This window comes from Leopardus geoffroyi, chromosome D1 (assembly GCF_018350155.1).
Source record: "Leopardus geoffroyi isolate Oge1 chromosome D1, O.geoffroyi_Oge1_pat1.0, whole genome shotgun sequence".
NCBI classification, from domain to species: Eukaryota; Metazoa; Chordata; class Mammalia; order Carnivora; family Felidae; genus Leopardus; species Leopardus geoffroyi.
In genome coordinates, this window is record NC_059329.1 from 108,853,338 (window position 1) to 108,870,272 (window position 16,935).

At 58.3% G+C, this 16,935-nt stretch overlaps 1 protein-coding gene across 2 annotated transcripts; it reads right to left on the bottom strand.

The window, feature by feature from the left end:
* Nucleotides 1-378: 378 nt before the first annotated feature.
* On the bottom strand, nt 379-16,838 carry MAP3K11 (mitogen-activated protein kinase kinase kinase 11). 2 transcript variants are annotated; one of them, XM_045486776.1, is made up of 11 exons: nt 16,715-16,838; nt 14,540-16,423; nt 10,121-10,301; nt 9,777-9,925; nt 9,497-9,672; nt 9,117-9,360; nt 8,521-8,634; nt 7,853-7,988; nt 7,673-7,764; nt 1,897-2,322; nt 379-1,249 (listed from the first exon to the last, which is right to left on the bottom strand). In XM_045486776.1, the coding sequence occupies exons 2-11, from the start codon at nt 15,279-15,281 to the stop codon at nt 912-914; spliced, it is 2,598 nt and encodes an 865-aa protein (XP_045342732.1). In that variant the 5' UTR covers nt 15,282-16,423; nt 16,715-16,838; the 3' UTR covers nt 379-911. The 2 variants fall into 2 exon arrangements, with proteins under 2 accessions (XP_045342732.1, XP_045342733.1); XM_045486777.1 differs by lacking the exon at nt 16,715-16,838 and having other exon boundaries at nt 14,540-15,838; nt 16,053-16,201.
* Nucleotides 16,839-16,935: the final 97 nt, after the last annotated feature.

The window sequence follows — 16,935 nt, forward strand, 5'->3', positions numbered from 1 at the left end:
CAAGATTCTGCCCAGTGGGCTCTGGACGCCCGAGCTCCGCGAGCTGGCTGTGGCGGGCACAGCATGGCCAGGGAAGACGCCCCAGGGGAGGTGATGTTGCAGCTGGGTCCCGAGGCTAAGCAGCAGGAAGAACGGGGCGATTCTTGAAATGGCAGGAAAGGCCTGCCAAGGGTGGGGAGAAGGTGGGCGAGAGCAGCGCTTGTGGGTGCCGAGGAGGCTGAGGCGGGCCCGGAATGCCTGACCGAGGCAAGTGCCCTTGGTCCCAGCCTAGCCTCAGGCCAACTGCCCCTTGTGCTGATGGCACGAAGTCACCAGGTTTGCGTGATGGCTCGGATCCCCCAGTTACCTCCCAAAAAGGTGAGAGGCTGTACCCGGGGAGACAGCTCGGGGAGTTTATTTGGCTTCATAGGATCCTGAGGCCGAGGCCCCAACCCTGGCCGGGGCGGCAGGAGGGCACCCAGAGAGTCCTGGCCCCAGAGGACCCCCAGGGCAGGGGTGGGGGCATCCGGGCACTAAGCCCTGGGGCGGGGGCCACAGTAGCAGGGCTTGGTCAAGAGTGCTGGTGACAGCCGAGGCCAGCCCCTCTCCCCTGTACTTCCCCTCCTTCCTGCACCACCCCTGGGGGCGATTCCCTGAGACAGGCTCTGGTCCTCCCAACCAGCTGGGTACAGTGTTGGGCCCCAACGGGGCAGGTGAGTCGGGGGACCCACAGGTTGCAGGTGTTGGGGGGGGTGCAGGCTCCCCCCCTCCAGTGTGAAGGCTTCCTGTGCAGTGTAGTGTTCCTGACCCCCAAAGGGGGTGGGGTCCCTGGGGGAAACCAAGGCAGCTACAGAGGCTCGCCCGGCTCCTGTTCCAGTGTATGCTGTGGCTCCTGTAGGGCAGCTGGAGCGTGGGGGAGCAGCCCAGCCCACTCAGGGCCCTGCCTCTGGCGCCCACGGGGCCTGGGCACCTATGTCTTTGGTCTGTGCCCTGCAGTCCTGAGGGCCCCCCCGGAAGGGGTTGGCAGGTGGAGAGTCCCAGAAGGGGTCCGAGTCCGGGAACAAGGTCCAGGGTGCCCGGCGGGGCGCAGGCTGTGGCGAGGACAAAGGCGAAGGCCGTGGCCCGGCTGACACGAAGCTCCACGGGTCGATGCGGCTGCGAAGGGGTGAGGGTCGAGGTCGGCTGATGAGGCCCAGGGGCGGTGAGCGTGGGGTGCCTGGGGTGCCAGGAGCAGAGCGTGATATCCCTGGCGGCGGTGAGACAGCACTTCCTAGGAAGGTTGAGGGAGGGGCACGGGGTCAGGCAGCCACCAAATCCTGGGTACCCACAGGAGGCACCGCCCACCTCTGGAGCTTTCCTATCTGCACAGCGAGCTGCTTGACTCATAACTTCCACGGCCCTTTATACTCTGTGGTGCATCTGTTTAATTACCCAGTGGTTAAGAGCAAGGCCTCTGGCATAGACGGGCCTGGGCTTGGATCCCAGCTCTGCCACTTAACTGGTGAGAGCCTTGGGTCCCTCATCTCTCTGTGCCTTAAACCTCATCTAAAAAATGGGTATAACAAGAGTATCTTGTTCACAGGCCCGTCATGTAATTAAGTGAGACAATCTCTCCGTGGCTCAAGGAACAGCGCCTGGCACAAGTAAGCAACCAGTAGGCGTTTGCTGTCATTATCTCACCAGGATTATTTCTATTCTTTCACAACCTGCCTGGCCATGCCCCCCCCACCCCAGCCCCCTCTCCCGCCACTGGGTGGCTGAACTTAGAACTCAGTTCCTTCCCTGAGTCCCCAGTGCCCTGAGGGCCTGGTCTGGGATCCAGCAGATGGCTGTGGCCCCAGCCTTACTGCCCCACACGTCCCCAGCGGCCTCTCCTCCCCGCTGTCACCCACAGTAGACCTGCTTCGGGCCACTCACCGCGCCTCTCCTCCTCGCGCCGGGGGCTCTTGGCTGACAGCTGGCCCACGGGGACTCCCAGCTCCAGCAGCAGGGGCGCAGGGGTGGGCGGGCCGGGGGCGTCCGGGCTCAGCGGGGAGGCGGGGGCGTCGGGCCTCTTGGGGGAGAAGCGGATGAGCTGGGAGGGGGGTGGCTCGGCGGCTGACGGTGTAGGCAGCGGCGCGCGGGGCATTGGCGAGGGCTCCCCACGCTCGCGGCCCGGGCCGCCCGGAGACGGAGACGGCGACGGCGGCTGCAGGTCGCGGCCCAGGCCCAGGGAGGCGAGCAGGGCTGTGCCGCGCAGCAGCGCGCGCTGGATCAGCTTGGGCGTCCCGGAGCCGCTACCGCGCTCCGCGGGGCCTGGGCGCCGAGGCTCCTCGGGCTCCGGGCTCGGCCGCGGGGGGTTACCTGGCAGCGGGGGCGGGCACACGTTAGGCCGTCTTCCGGGCGGGGGCCACAGGGGGCCCTCAGCGGCCTAGAACAAGGACTGAGTTCTGCTCCCCACCAACATCCTCCCTGACTCCTTTACTCCCCGACCCGGTTCCTCCCTGCCCACCGATCTCGCCCATCGCGCGTTCTCCCTCTCCCTCTCCCTCTCCCTCTTCCTCTCTCTCTAACACACACACACACACACACACACACACACACTCACACTCTCTGGCCTTTCAGAAGTGGCAGGTGTGGGGAAGGCAGGCATGCTCAGGAGCTTGCAGGAGCAAAGCCTGGGAGGCAGCCAGGTGCCTTGGAGCCCAGAGATGGGGGTTGGGGTGAGAAGGGGAGGGGGGGTCCACCAGGAAGCAAGCTGAGGTCGCATCACAGCTGACTTCGTTGGCCTCTGTGGCCAGCCAGGGGTATCTGCATGGCTCCAGGGACAAGGCTGGGATCGATGCCCTGTGCTCTGTGCCCCCCTCCTTCCTGACTGGTCAGCCCTGGCCCTTCTGCCCACCTGCCCCTACTCGATCAGCCACACAGGTCAATTCCAATGCAACGACAGCCCGGAGAGGCACACATCACTGTCCCTATTCTAGAAATGAGGAAACTGAGGCTCAGAGAGGTCAGTTGTTTGTGCCAGGCCTGAGCTCAATGATTCAGGGGCATTGTGTTGTCTGATCCTCGTGCCCCAGGGTCTCCAGGCTCAGAGAAGTTAGGCGCTTGTCTGAGACTGCACAGCCAGTGAGGGCCGGAGATGGCCTCACTCCAGGTGAAGGCTGGTCTCCACCATTTCCCAGCTGGACTCTGCTCTGGATTTCAGAACATCAGTGTCCTACTTGTGGGCCCAAGGTTGGCCTGACTCCATTCTAGACCACCAGGAATAGGCCTGGAGAAGCTGACATTGAGAAGGTGGTGGTGGTAGGGTCCTATGATGGCCTCCCACAAAGCCCAATTTTGTCAGTTCCTCTCTGGCTCTAGAATCTGCCATCGTTCTCCACTGCCACTAAAATAAAGTCCAAGCTCCTTGGCTGAGCTTTCAAAGCCTTCCTCTACTCCACCCTCCTCGGGCCAGTCCTGGAGTGGGACATGGGGCTGGGGGTCCAGAGGAGGAAATGCAAGGCTGGGGAAACCGAACTTTTACTACCAGGGCTTGGCTCAGGGTCCCTTTTCTCAGCCACAACCCTTACCCAGTCTCTCTGACTTATCTGCCCCTGCCCAGACCCCTGCCTTCTAAAATGCAAATGGCTAAACTCCCCATCGTTTCCAGGCCCTTCCTAAACCATCTCTTGCCTCCTTTTCCAGTGTCACCCACTCATTCATTCAACAAACATCTGCTGGGGCTGAGCCGGGCCCACAGACCCAGAGGATGAAGGCTTGGCCCCCACCTATGGCTTCAGGCCTGCAACTCCATGGCTCTCAACTTTTCCTCTGAGGTTTCCTTTTCCTCAGGTGTGGAAAGCCCCGTGCCTGTGCACATACCGTTCCCTCTGCCCAGCACAACTTTCCCACCTCGGCTTTCTGTGATCCCTTAGTCACCATTCAAGCCCCGGGTGAAAGAGCACCTCCCTGTGAAGCTGTAATACTGTTAATTATAATAAGAAATACATATTTGGTTTTCATCTCATCCCTGGCACAGAACTCCGAAAACTCTTAGATTTTCCTAAGTGATCACATTGATAGAAGTGAAAGGAGCATGTTTCGCTCTTCCTAACAAGCCCCTCTGAATCACATTTAAGTTCACGTTAACGATGGGGCACCTGGCTGGCTCAGTCGGTTAAGCATCTGACTTTGGCTCAGGTGGTGATCTCACAGTTCATGGGTTCTAACCCCATGTCAGGCTCTGTCCTGACAGCTCAGTGCCTGGAGCCTGATTGAGACTCTGTGTCTCCCTCTCTCTCTGCCCCTCCCCCGACCTGTTCTTGTCATCTCTCTCTCTGTCTCAAAAATAAATGAACATTAAAAAAATAATTTTAAGTTCACATTAACGAGGTCACTTTTGGAAAGCCTGGTTGCCGGGGGAATGAACCACACGACGAGAGCTGGAGACTGAGGTCTATCACCAACGGCCAATGATTCAATCAATTGACCGTGTCCACATAATGAAGGCTCTATACAAAAAAACCCTAGCCAAAGGGTTCAGAGAGCTTCCACTGGTCAACACGTGGAGGTGCTAGGAGAGTGGTGCACCCAGAGAGGGTCCTAAAGCCCCACTTCCCCCCTTCCCACAGACCTTGCCCTAAGCACCTCTTCCATCTGGCTGTTCTCGATCTGTATCCTTTATGATAAATTGGTGATCTAGTAAGTAAACTGTTTTCCTGAGTTTGGCGAGCTGCTCTAGCCAATTACCAAACCTGAGGAGGAGGTCACGGGAACCTCTGACTTATAGGTGGTTGGTCAGAAGCACACAGGACACCCTGGACTTGTGACTGGCATGTGAAGTGGGGTGGGGGGCAGTCTTGTGGGACGGAGCCCTTCACCTGGAGGCTCCGATGCGAACTCCAGGTAGACTGTGTTAGAACTGAATGGGAACCCCACCATTTGGCGCCAGAAGTGAAGTGAGCAGTGCCTAGAGGAAAACAAGAGTTTTTTCCCTCTTTTAGAAGCCTTCCCAGAATCTCTCCTAACCTGTGGAGTTACTGCTCACGTTATGCCTTATACAGCCTTTGCCCCACCACTTACTTGTTTGTTTCTGAGTCTGCCCCTCCCCCCTAACTAGGCCCTCCCCCAGGGCAGGGCAGGGTTGATTTCTTTCTCTTTCTTTCTTTCTTTCTTTCTTTCTTTCTTTCTTTCTTTCTATTAGAGAGAAAGAGAGAGCTTTCTTTTTTTTTTATTTGAGAGAGAGAGAGAGAGAGAGAGAGAGAGAGAGAGAATCTTAAGCAGGCTCTACACTCCACACTCAGAGCCTGAGGTGGGGCACAACCCCACAACCCTGGGGGATCATGACCTGAGCCGAAATCAAGAGGCAAGTACTCAACTGACTGAGCCATCCAGGAGCCCCAGGGTTGATTTCTAATATGTATGATGCCTGTCTCACAAAATGCATCAATATATGTTTGATGGGGGCATCCATTCTTATGATCTTTGCAACAGCCCCATAAGGTGATCACTATTATATGACTTTACAGATGATGAAACTGAGAGTTATAATAATATTAAACTGAACAGGGGAAAAACATGTTTAAAACAAACAGGAAGGGGTGCCTGGGTGGCTCAGTCGGTTAAGCGGCCAACTTCGGCTCAGGTCACGATCTCACGGTTTGTGAGTTCGAGCCCCACATCGGGCTCTGTGCTGACAGCTCAGAGCCTGGAGCCTGCTTCGGATTCTGTGTCTCCCTCTCTCTCTGCCCCTCCCCCACACTCTCTCTTTCTCTCTCAAAAATAAACATTAAAAAAAAATAAAAACTAAAACGAGCAGGAAAAATGAGACAAAGGTAAGGGCGGGTGGGAGTCAGTACAGAACATGAGAGTGTGAAGAAGTTCCTGTGATCAAAGGCCTTGAGAAACAGGTTCTGAGAGGTAAGTGCCTTGCTCAAGGTAATTCGGCAGGGATTTGAATTTGCCTCCACTCTTCCTAGCACTAAGAGCTGGCAACTCTGTTGCTTGGGATAAAGCAGCACAACCATCTTGACCCAGAGATGCAGGTGAAATCGCTTCCATGGGGCCTCACAGAGAGGACATGTCGTGTGGTAGTTAGCGGCTCCAGAGAGTCACAGAGCAGTCCCGTCAGCATAGGCGGACTGTATCCACCAACAGGCACCTTAGGGCAACCCGTTCCCCGGTAGTATGGCGTGTGCCTGGGACAACCTCACAGGGTCCTCTTTGACTCTCAGCCAGGCTTCTGACTGTGTGGGTGGCTGGGAGGTCAAGGTCACGTACTCTCATAGGCCCAAGATGGCCACTGGAGTGTGGGCTCGTGCTAGGGAACCAAGTGTTCAGCCGGCGGCTGGGCTGGGATAGGTGATATCCTTCCAGGTCAGGGGCAAGCTTGAGAAGGATGGGGTTCAGACCCTTGTGTCCCTGCTCCTGGTTGCTCAGAAAGAGCAAGGTCAAAGGGCTCTGCAGAACATGGTAGGGGCCGCTTCAACCTACACACCTGGGTTGACAGGCCTTTAAGTTCTCCCCTGGCCCTTCTAGCTTGGTACATTCTAGAGCAGGTGAACCAAGCTGCCCCTTGGGCCTTCTAATTCTCAGTTCCGTCTCTACAGTACAGCTAGCTTGGGGCAGTGTAATTTCTGGAGTAGAAAATGGAGCGGCAGATGAGGGTCCGTGGCCCTGTTGCTGGAGTCAGACCTGGGTTCAGATCCCTGTTCTGCTGTGTGCCCTACATCAAACCACATAACCTCTCTGTGCCTCTATAAGATGGTCCTAATCATAATACCCAGCATTGCCTGGCACATACGAAGGACCTAGTAAATGTTACCTGTTGTTACTACTATCAAATGTTACTCAAATAATGGTGGAGGTGATGTGCTGGGTGGGGCGAGAGGGGCTCTGACGGGATCCACAGGCAAAGAAGGATGCCGCTTTCTACCCCTTGCCAATCCTGAGCTGCTTGTCCCTCTGACACAGGAGCCCTGATCTCTGCCCAACCCACTAGCTTCCCAAGCAGTTTGTGTGCGAAAAACCCTTTCTTCAGGTGAAAGCATCTGAGGAAGCCAAAGTCTCTCTGCGTTCAAATCCTTAGCTGAAGGCCCCAGGCAGGTTACTTTACCTCTCGGGGCCACGGCTTTCTCATCTCTAAAATGCCGATAATAACAGCACCTCCCTCACAGGGTTGTCGCTTAAAGGGAATGCCTGACGCGCAGTAACTGCTCGTATCCTCGTGGAGGACAGAAAAGCTCAGAACTGCCCCGGGTGCAGTGAGAATGGGCTCTGGATCCCCACCTTCTCAGCTTGCTCATCTTCTTCTCTACCTACAGGCTGCTCAGAAGGGACTCTGAGCACAGTGTGGCAGCCACCTGCCTGGTCCACTCCACAGGCACAGTTTCCCTCCCCTCTCTGGACCCAGCTTCCCTTGGGTCCCACATGGGGAGTACCATCGCTGTCTTCCTTCCCTCCCTACAGCCTGCTGAGGCACAGCAGCTGCCACCGGGGCAGAAAAGAGGCCTTTTGCGGGCCAGGCCTGACCACGAGGACTGCACTATGGGCCCCCTGAAACCTGGGCTGTACCTGGCTCAGTTGTGGACCTACAGAAGTCAGATGGGGGTTCTAGGAACGACCTGCCCTGCTGCTGATTTTTTGTCGTTTCCCCATAGTACCCATAGGAGCGCAGCAGGAGTCTGCTGTTTGCTGGTGGGGGTAGGGGGAGGGAGAAAAGGCCACTCACCATTGAGCATTGGGGGTGTAGAAGGAGATCCCAAGGAGGATGAGTCATCTGAATCCAGGTACCACGTGGCTTCGTCCAAGCGGGACCTTCTCCTGGGGAGGGGAGGGAGGTTGGGCTTCGTGAATCTCAGGACTATTGGGGAGGTAGATGATGCTGGGGCGGGGGCTCTCTGGCACTCACCTCCCATTCTGAGCTTCCCCAGGCTTGGGGGAACTGGGGCCCCAGGCCCAGCATGCTCGCCGCTCTCCATTGCTGGAGTCCTCCAGACGTCTAGGGGATTGGCGGCCCCATGCCTGGCCTGGTTCAGCCGGCTCCACTGTGAGTGGAAAACCAAGAGGGTCTGAGCTGAGGTCAAGAGCCCTGATCCTTGTCCTCCAATCATAAGAGTCTGGCTCCAGGGACAACTTCTTAGAAGATGGGGGATCAGGTGGGAACCCATACTATTCCGAGGGTGGGCTTTGGGCCACAGAGAAACTGAACAGAACTGGGATGGGGTAGGTAGGTTTGGGTTCTGGGGTTAGCAGTGGGGTGGGGTATCTCATCTAGTTCTCCAGTTGGCATTTGCTGCTTAGTAGTTCGCATGCTGTGGCAAACTTGCCTGGGTTTGCTGGCTCTGCCCCTCGTTAGCTATGTGACATTAGGCAAGTTACTTTTTCCATTTTTCTCATCTATAAAACTTAGATCAAATAAATGCCGCCCAGGGCACGCAGAGATATCGGTCTAAACAGATAGGGGAGGGAGTCTGGGTGTGGGGGGGTTAGGAGAAGACAGTGGGATCCAGCTCCCAGGGTAAGGTTTGACAGAAGGATATGGTGCTGAGGGGAAAAGCATGGGGAGAGGTTTCTTACACTGGATGGCCCGGAACCGGGGGAAGGTGGGCGAGTCCCCAGCCCCAACCTCGAAGACGTTTCTCCTCCGGTCCAGGCCGGGTGAGGCCTGCACGGTGATGCGATGTTTGAAGTCTGGGGTTGGGGGGAAAGCAGGGTGCAGGTTTGTGGTGAACGAGAGCCAGGATTCCAACCCTCAAGAGCCCTCAGCCAGCTCCCAGGCCACGAAGGCAGTTCAGGCACGGTGGCTGCGTGACTGAAGCCGGGGGCCACCGCTCACCTGGGCCTCAGGCTCTCCATAAGGAAAGCGGACAGCCAGGACTCCACCAACCGAAGATTCCCCGGAGGCGACCCGCCGGGCGCCCACGGCCTTCCCCGAACTTTCATGAGCCCCGCCCCTCTCCGGGAGCAGCCACTCCCTGGCCGCCATGCAAATATTTCCGCCAGAGCCCGCCCACATGAGAAAACAACACCCGCGGCCCCACCCCTTCCAGCCTTCAGCTCACAGTCCCACCCACCAGCACCCCAGACCAATCCCAGTGAGGGCAGCACAAGCCCGACCCCACCTCTCCGCTCATAACCAATGACTGGGAGGCGCGCTAGACCCCGCCCCTTACCGAGGGGCATGCTGATGCGCTCGCCGCCGTCTCGCGCGCGGAGCTTGCTGCGCTTGAAGGTGCCGCGGCGGCGGCGCACGTGCGGCCGCTCCCGGTCCACCTGCTGCAGCAGCAGCGTCAGCTCGCGCTCGAACACCTCCAGCTCCCACTGAGCCAGCAGGTGCTCGCGCCGCCGTAGCTGCTCTGCCTGTGACCGCTGCTCACGCGCCGCGCGGGTCAGCTCCTCCTCGCGGCTCAGAAGTTCCTGCGCCCGGGACAAGGAAGGTGGTGGGATCAGCCCAGTAAGGACCCTAGCGTCCGCCCCCACTCTCTGCCCCACGGAGACCGTGGAGGCACTTCCCGGCCTCTCTTTCCAATCCCGTCACCCCGACCCCTCCCACCTTTTCCTTGGCCCGCAGTTCGTCGAAAAGGCCTTGGATCTCACGCTTCCAGCCTTCCTGCATGGAATGGAAGGAGTCCCGCGGCATTTCCCGCAGGACCTGCGCCTCTAGCGCCTCCAGCTGCTGCAGGATGGAGGCAAAGTCGGGCCTGCGGTGGGGGTCCTGCGCCCAGCAGTCTGGGGACACGAGTGGAGGGGGAACAGAATGAGAAAGCGTCTGTGGGTGGGCGTGTCCTGTGCCAAAGGGCTCTGCCCCACACCCTTCAGCCCCATATCCTTACCTGCCATGAGCTGTGCGAAGGGCTCAGGGCAGGTGGATGGGATGGGCAGTGTGAGCTTGTTGACAGCTACTCCGTAAGCTACAGCAAGGCAGTCGATACCACGGTAGGGCACCTCCCCAGTCAGCAACTCCCACAGCAGCACCCCAAAACTGTAAGCAAGACAAAGGGTCTGTGTCCCGTCCTCTACTTACTTATTACTATTTCACCCCAAAGCAAGTAGGAACCAAATGATTTGGGTCCCTCCCCCTGGGCTCTGCCTGTCTGCCCAGCCCTAGATTTTGGCAGCCACCTCTGCCCTCTTCAGCCCCACGGATGGCCTTGTCCTGTCTCTACCCAGGCCTCACCTCCAGACATCGCTGCCCTTAGAGAAAGTGGAGGCCTTGATAACCTCAGGGGCCATCCAGGCATAGGTGCCCGCAGCACTCATTTGTGTGGTTTTGTGCCACTCTCGGGCCAGTCCGAAGTCAGTGATCTTCAGGGTCTTGTGGTCCATGTCATCACCTTCAATGGGCTGCAGCAGCAGAACTGGGGAAGAGGGTGGGGGGCAGGACTGTGGGTGCTCCATGCTCAGTTAGTGGGGACAAGGGAGGAGCTAGGAGCAAACCATCATCTCACAGACAGGCTGGCTAGGTACTGGAAGCACAGAGGTGATCTTGCTCTGGAGAACTCACAGCTGGAGGTTGGGGTAGAATCAGACAAAAATAATAATGCTGGGAAACATTAATGGAGGGGCTACTTGAGGCCAGGCATTAACACTCAGCTCTAGCATTCACAAAACCATCTCCGAGGTACCCATCATTATCCCCATTTTACAGAAAAGGAAACGGAGCAGAGAAACCACTTAGTCAAGATCATATGCAAATAAAGAACGGCGTCCAACCTAGTCTGTGTGGTTCACAAGCCAGCGTTCCAACTTTTCCCTAATGCTGCGTTGGACAGAAACCCATGTCTTGTCATGGTGCTGAGACAGGAGTGTGAATTAGAACCCCCGTTCGTGTGGGCAACAGGAGGGAACCCCTTGGTGAGAAAGGAAACCCAGCAGGCACTGCAGGCCCCCGGTGCCCATGTCTCGTCTTGGCTAGTGCAGCCACTCTCCGTGAGGACAGAAAGACTCCCAACAAAAGATATCTACTGATGCAGCTGGACATGAAGAAAATGGGGAGTCTGAGAAGTGAAGGTCCTTGGCCAGAAAGGAGGAGCTTGGGACAAACACGGGAGTGGATGGTCAGATTTGGCAGGGGTTCGTGGTGTTGACCCCAATGGGGCCACCATAGTCTGTAGACAGAGGAGAAGCAGCAACTTGCAAATCTCTCATCGGGACAAACGTGGCTCAGATGAGAGGTTTTGAGGAACAGAAAGAGGATAAAGTCATAGAATCATCAAGGGTTTGAAGGGGGCCTCTCACTCTGCTAGTTATCGTAGAGAAGTGACATCCAAGCCAATTACCTTTCTGAACACACGTCATTTCAGGGCACACCAACCACTCAGCCCTGCTGTCCAGGGTGAAAGCACCATTACGGGGGCAGCTCAGGGTACTGAGGGCAGAGGGGATGGGCACCCAACCCAGCCTGGCAAAAGGGAGGACTTCTTGGAGGAGGTGGCAGAACCAGGGTATTCACTTTTCCAGGCTTGAAACCATAACCCCTGCTCCTGCTGCTGGCCAAGCTTTCTGGGCCTTGCGGCCACATCTGGCACTGCCGCCCCCCCCCCCCCCAGCTGTCTTTGATTCTGGGGCCTCTGGCTGCTTGTGCTATTTCCTTAGGGCCTCCCCTCCCCTCAGCCTTTTCGGTGCCAGTGCTCCTCAGAGCCTGGCCTCTCCTCAACCTCTGCCCACTGCCCCCAGGCTGTCTTGGCCTCTCCCAAGTGCCAGCTGCCCCCTCCCTGTTGGACTCTCCCACATTTGAAGCTCTAGGCCAGAAGCCAATTCAGCTGCCCATCACCGCCCCGTCTGATGTCCAAATGCCCTCAACAACCACCTTCTGAATCCCACCGCACACAGAAAATCTCCCTGCGATTTCTCCTAATTCAGAGAACGGTCTTGCAGTCCGTCCTCTCCTCTGAGCCAGACTGGGGCTGAGTCCCAAACAGTTAATAAAGCTAAGGATGACAACGAAAGCCACCTCAGAGGGTCGTCATGAGTATTTAACAAGATCACACTTCTTAAATCCTTAGCACAGGGTGTGACATCTGGTACTGAGTGTCAGCTGTCCTCTAAAGATTAGGTCTCTACCATCTCGTGTTGACTCTCCTTGCGGTCCTCTGTCACAACATATTCCCTGCTTTGCAATGGACTCTGGGCTGGCTGCTGGAGGCTCAGAACTGGACCATTTAGTAAACCTTACACGAGTTCATTCCAAAGCAGCAGACCTGCAACGGGGGGCGGGGTGGGGGGGGGGGCGGCAGGTGGCTGGAGTGGCACCAAGCAAAGGGGTCTATGTGCCAGGGCCCGAGGGTCTATGTGCTGGTCTCTCCTGGTGACAGGACCCACCCACCCTCTTGAAGACCAACTGGCCAGGTCTCTAGCTACTTGTACCTCACAGACTAGTGAAGCACTTTCTCACTAGCATCTCTGGCTGGGAGGCCAGCTTCCCCTTTTCGGTCAGGTAATCTGAGGCCCAGAGATAGGCAGCCTCTCATCCAAGTCTCAGGACTTCTTTGTCCCTGGTGGCCTTTCTGTCACCCTCCGCCCCCAGCTTCACACCTTTGAAGCCTCATCCTCACCTCCGCATCCCCTGCTTTATATCGAGTGCCTTGAATTTGTCCCAACCCAAGTTGCTCTTCTGGCATCTGATACAAACCTTGGGGATGGGGTGATCAGGGGCCACCTGGAGGAGAGGGGGCTGGAGATCCCAAGCTCTCAGCCCCCTCTTAGGGCTCCCTAGCCTCTGAAAGGGGCCTGGCCCCCAGCTCCCTCCACAGGCTGGCCTCTGGGGGCCTAGGCAGCTCACACCTCTTCCGCTTCCCTTCCCTGGTCCCTACTTCTCCTTTCTGGGAGGCCTGGTCCAGGTTTCCAACTGGGGGGGAGCCCTTTGGGGGAGAATTGGGGGGAGGTCAGACCCAGGCCGGGCTGGCTGGTCAGTCCTGTGACTCGTGGGCCTGGAGAATTCCCCCTCCACTCCCCGCCAGGCTTCCTCACAAGGCCCCCATTGTCCAGGAAAATCACGCCATTGTTTCCTGCCTGTGCCCCCCCCCCCAGCCCAGGGACTCCCCCCACCATCCCGCAGACAGCACCCCAGGCCTAGGACCAGGACCGGGGTCTTCGAGGTGGGAGGCCAGGCTCAGAGAGGCTGAGGGCACCTTGCCTGCCTTCATCACCACCCAGACTCTGGGAGAGAAACAGGGGAACTGGAGGGGGGGGGGAGTGTGTGTGTGCAATCCCTGGCTCCTTCCTCTCCCATAACCCCCCCCCTCCCCAACCCTTGGCTCTTTCCTCCCCTGCAGGCAGCTGGGCTGGGGAGGGAGCAGAGGCTGGAGCAGGGGCAGGAAGCCGGCTCAGGGGCAGCAGGAAACGCAGGAAGCAGTGGGGAGGGTGGGGAGCAGGGGCCTGGGCTATTGTTCCATTTTCTCTGGAAAGAAAACTGGAGGAAAAACAGAAGAAGGGAGTCCCCTCCCCCAAGGCCTTCGGGGAATCTCCCTCAGGCTGGGGCAGTGAGTGGGGGGTCCCTGGAAGGCTAGGGCCAAGGAGTGAGGGTGAGCAGAGGGAAGTGCCCCACTGGATGAGGGGAGTAGGTGGGGGTGGCTGGCAGGCCTCCCCAGCCCCTCCAGGCGTGTCAAGGACTTGGATATTACTGGGTCAGGGCATTCTGCTCTCCATAAGCTACTTGTATATGGTCAGCTCAGGCCAGGCCACCCAAAATATCCATGCTTACCTCCCCCAAGAGTTGCCCATGCCTCTCCAATAACCCATCAGCCCCTCCCGCACCTCCTGTTGCTCTACGGCCTGTACCCTGAGCCCCAGCAGACCCAGCCCCGCGTCCCCACTACTGGGAGGGGTGGTCCTGCCTCTTGGCCTGACATGGCTGGAGACGGAGTAATCTTACTGCTTGAGGCTCCCTTAGCCCCACCACGCCCACCCCAATTGCTCATTCCAGGCAAGGCCCTCTCAGTGATCCAGCCCTCAAATGCTCACACCCACAGCTGCAGACCTACTGCGTGCCAGGCATCAGATGCCAGGCTTGCCCAGTCCCTTAAGCCATTTCACCTTCCTGGTCACTCCCTTTTTACAGAGTCTGAAATTGAGGATCTGAGTTGAAATAAGGAGCTAAAGGTCATGCAGTCAGGGGCATGGGCGGGACCAGAATTCCAGCCCTGTCCCCAGCCTTGACCCCCAGGGGTGGGAAGGGTGGGGGGCTTTCCTCTCCAAGATCTCTGTTCTGGAGAAGCTTCCCACCACAAGAGCAGAGCAGCAACAGCACAAGTGTGAGCTTTTGGGGAGAGGAAGATGAGCGCCAGTATCCAGCTTCCTTGAAGTGGTGCCCATGGTTAGACAGGATGCTTATGGCTCACCCGAGAGCTCCCAACTTTTTAACTTGGCAGCTATGAGCTCGGGTTAAGGGCTCCATCTGAGGCTGGAGCGTGAAGGACGGTTTGGTGCCTGGGACTCCTGCTTTGGGGTCCATGTGGACTCATGGCGCCCCTAGTCAGCTGGGACTCCCCTAGGGCAGGAGCTCCTGCCTCTCCTAGATCCCCAGGTGGCTCAGCTGAGAGTTGGCAGGTGTGTGCTTGGCCCATGCCGCCCTCCAACCATGCTCCCCAAAACTCACTGTTGTTGGACTTGAGGTCTCGGTGGATGACGGGCACCAGGGCCTCACAGTGCAGGTAGTGCATCCCGCGGGCAATTTGCACAGCCCAGTTGACCAGAACATGCGGGGGCACACGTCGCCCAGCCAGGGCACGGCTGAGGGGCCCACCGGCCGCATACTCCATCACCAAGCACAGGTTGGGCTCCTCTAGGCACACGGCCTTGAGGGCAATGATGTTGGGGTGTGCCAGCATGGCGAAAAGCCGGGCCTCCTGGCGCACGCTCTCAGCTGTCACACTGATGTCCTCATCGGGGTCCTGGCGAGCTGCCTTCACAGCCACCAGTTCACCTCGCCAGCTGCCGCGGTAGACCTTGCCGAAGCCACCGATGCCGATCACCTCCTCCAGCCGCAGCTCTTGGAAACTGGCCACCTCGCAGGGGGGCGGGCCACCGCCCCGAGACACATAGTTGGATGGAAAGATGCCCACCTGGCCGCCCACCTGGCCCGCCCACCAGCCCTCATCGCCTGAGATAGCTGCATCCCGGGACAGCACCTCCACACGGTCGCCCTTCCTCAGGGCCAGTTCGTCCTGCCCATTGGGTTCGTAGTCAAACAGGGCTGTCCAAACAGGGTTGGCATAAGCCGCTGTCTTCGGGGACCCCTCTGGCCAGCCTCCTCCGCCACCACCCCCACCGCCCCCACTGCCGCTGCCGTTCCACGACCCCAGCGGGCTCTTGAGAAAGAGGTTCTTCAAGGGCTCCATGGCTGGGACCCGATACTGGGGCAAGTGGGGTACCTTCCGTGGGTGCCCCTGGTCCCCACCCCTGCTGGCTGCCAAGGCCCTAGTCCCGGAACCCGGGCATCCGGGCCCTGGCCCTCAGCCCCAGACCCAAACCTCTCTGGGGAGCCAGGAGTATTGCCTCCCGGCCCCCCGCATCTCGGGCTTCTAGAGGGCCACCCAGGGCAGTGTGGTCAGGCTCTGGGGGTGGGACCCCGGGGCCTCCGGCATCTCACCATGGCCAGCTTGGAGGGGCCCGAAAGTCCCTCAGTCCTGGAGCAGTCCTGGGAGGCTGGCTCCGGCACTCGCCAAGTGTAAGGTGGGGCCAGCAAGGGGCAGCGCCTGGACTCCGGTTGGGTCTTTTTGCGCAGGGGGTGGCTGGAGTGTCCCTAGTTGGGCCGAGCTGCCGCTTCCCAGCCCGGCTCCCTCAGCCCGACGGCTCCAACCCCGTTCCCTTCTTCCTCCTCCCTTTGTACTTTGGCCCCGGGGGCGGGAGGCAGAGGTGGAGGGTGGAGTTTCACTTTTTTCCGCTCTTCTCCCTCCTGCAGGAAACAGCATCAGATGACGCGGGCGGGTAGCCCTGCTCCCCTCCCAGAGGCTGCCGGAGCAGGTCCCGGGAGTTCCCGGGTAGGCGGGCAATGAGGGGATGGGTAGTCCCGACCGCCCATCGCAGGAGGTTCAGGGTCAAGGTTGGTCTTTGCTAAGGACAGGCCATCATCCCCTCTGCATCCGCATCAGCAAAACGGGGTAAAGAACCTGGCTTGGGAGTGGGGCAAAGCCGAGTCTAGTCTTGGCTCCGAAGTTGAAGGACTGTGTGACTCATCTTCTCTTCGCCTCATTCCCTTCATAGCTGAAACAGAGACCAGAAGCTCTGCTTTGTAGAGCTAGTTTGGGATGAGAGTGGGCAAGATTGGAGGACGGGACTGGCTGCACCTCAAGCTCTTGGAACGGGTTGTCTAAGGCTGTCCTCTGCTCCTCACCTGGAAAACAATCCGGTTCTTCATGCCCCTTCCCCAGTGGGCTGAAACCTGAGACCGTCTTCCAGAATTTCGCCCCGCGATTGGATTCAGAATAGCTAAATCGCCCTCACAGCCGCTGGATGGACTCCAATTGCCTTGCGCCTGTCTCTTTAAGAAAAACGACGTTATCCTATTTCTATTACTCATGCCTGTTCTGTAAGGTTACTCTCTAACCGCTAAATCTGAGCTCTGACCCGGAAGTAGACACCGCTTAGGGCGAGAATGCCGGTGTGAGGTCCAGCACTAAAAGGGGCGGACCGAGAGGGGCGTGCTTTGGTGGTGCAGAGCTGTCCCTGTAGCCCTGGGGAGTCCACGCCTCCACCCCGCCTCCTGTAACTCACTGGGAGAGTTTTGTGCCAATTAATTCCGCCGTCACCCAGTGGCCACTCATCAACTAACCCTTCGGTTCCGCCCAGTGGTGTCTACTGTGTCGCCAACGCCTAGGTGTGCGCATGCGCTCGAGCGCTACCACTTTTGAGCTCTTTTAGACCTGGACTCTGCGCACGCCCAAAGGGCTCCGCCGCTTCTTAGCGCTCCACTACCTTCCTGCGCGTGCGTCGGGTTTCCTGCCGTCAGGTTTTCCTTTTCCGGGTCTCAACTAGGCCCGTCGCACGCATGCG

Bases quoted from the DNA above. Each gene is read 5' to 3' on its own strand.
- MAP3K11 (XM_045486776.1), bottom strand. From the start codon at position 15,281: ATGGAGCCCTTGAAGAACCTCTTTCTCAAGAGCCCGCTGGGGTCGTGG. The intron at 9,926-10,120 runs GTGAGGCCTGGG...TCTTGCTTACAG, and splicing joins AAGGGCAGCGATGTCTGGAG to TTTTGGGGTGCTGCTGTGGG. The intron at 8,635-9,116 runs GTAAGGGGCGGG...CCCCAACCCCAG, and splicing joins GCGCATCAGCATGCCCCTCG to ACTTCAAACATCGCATCACC.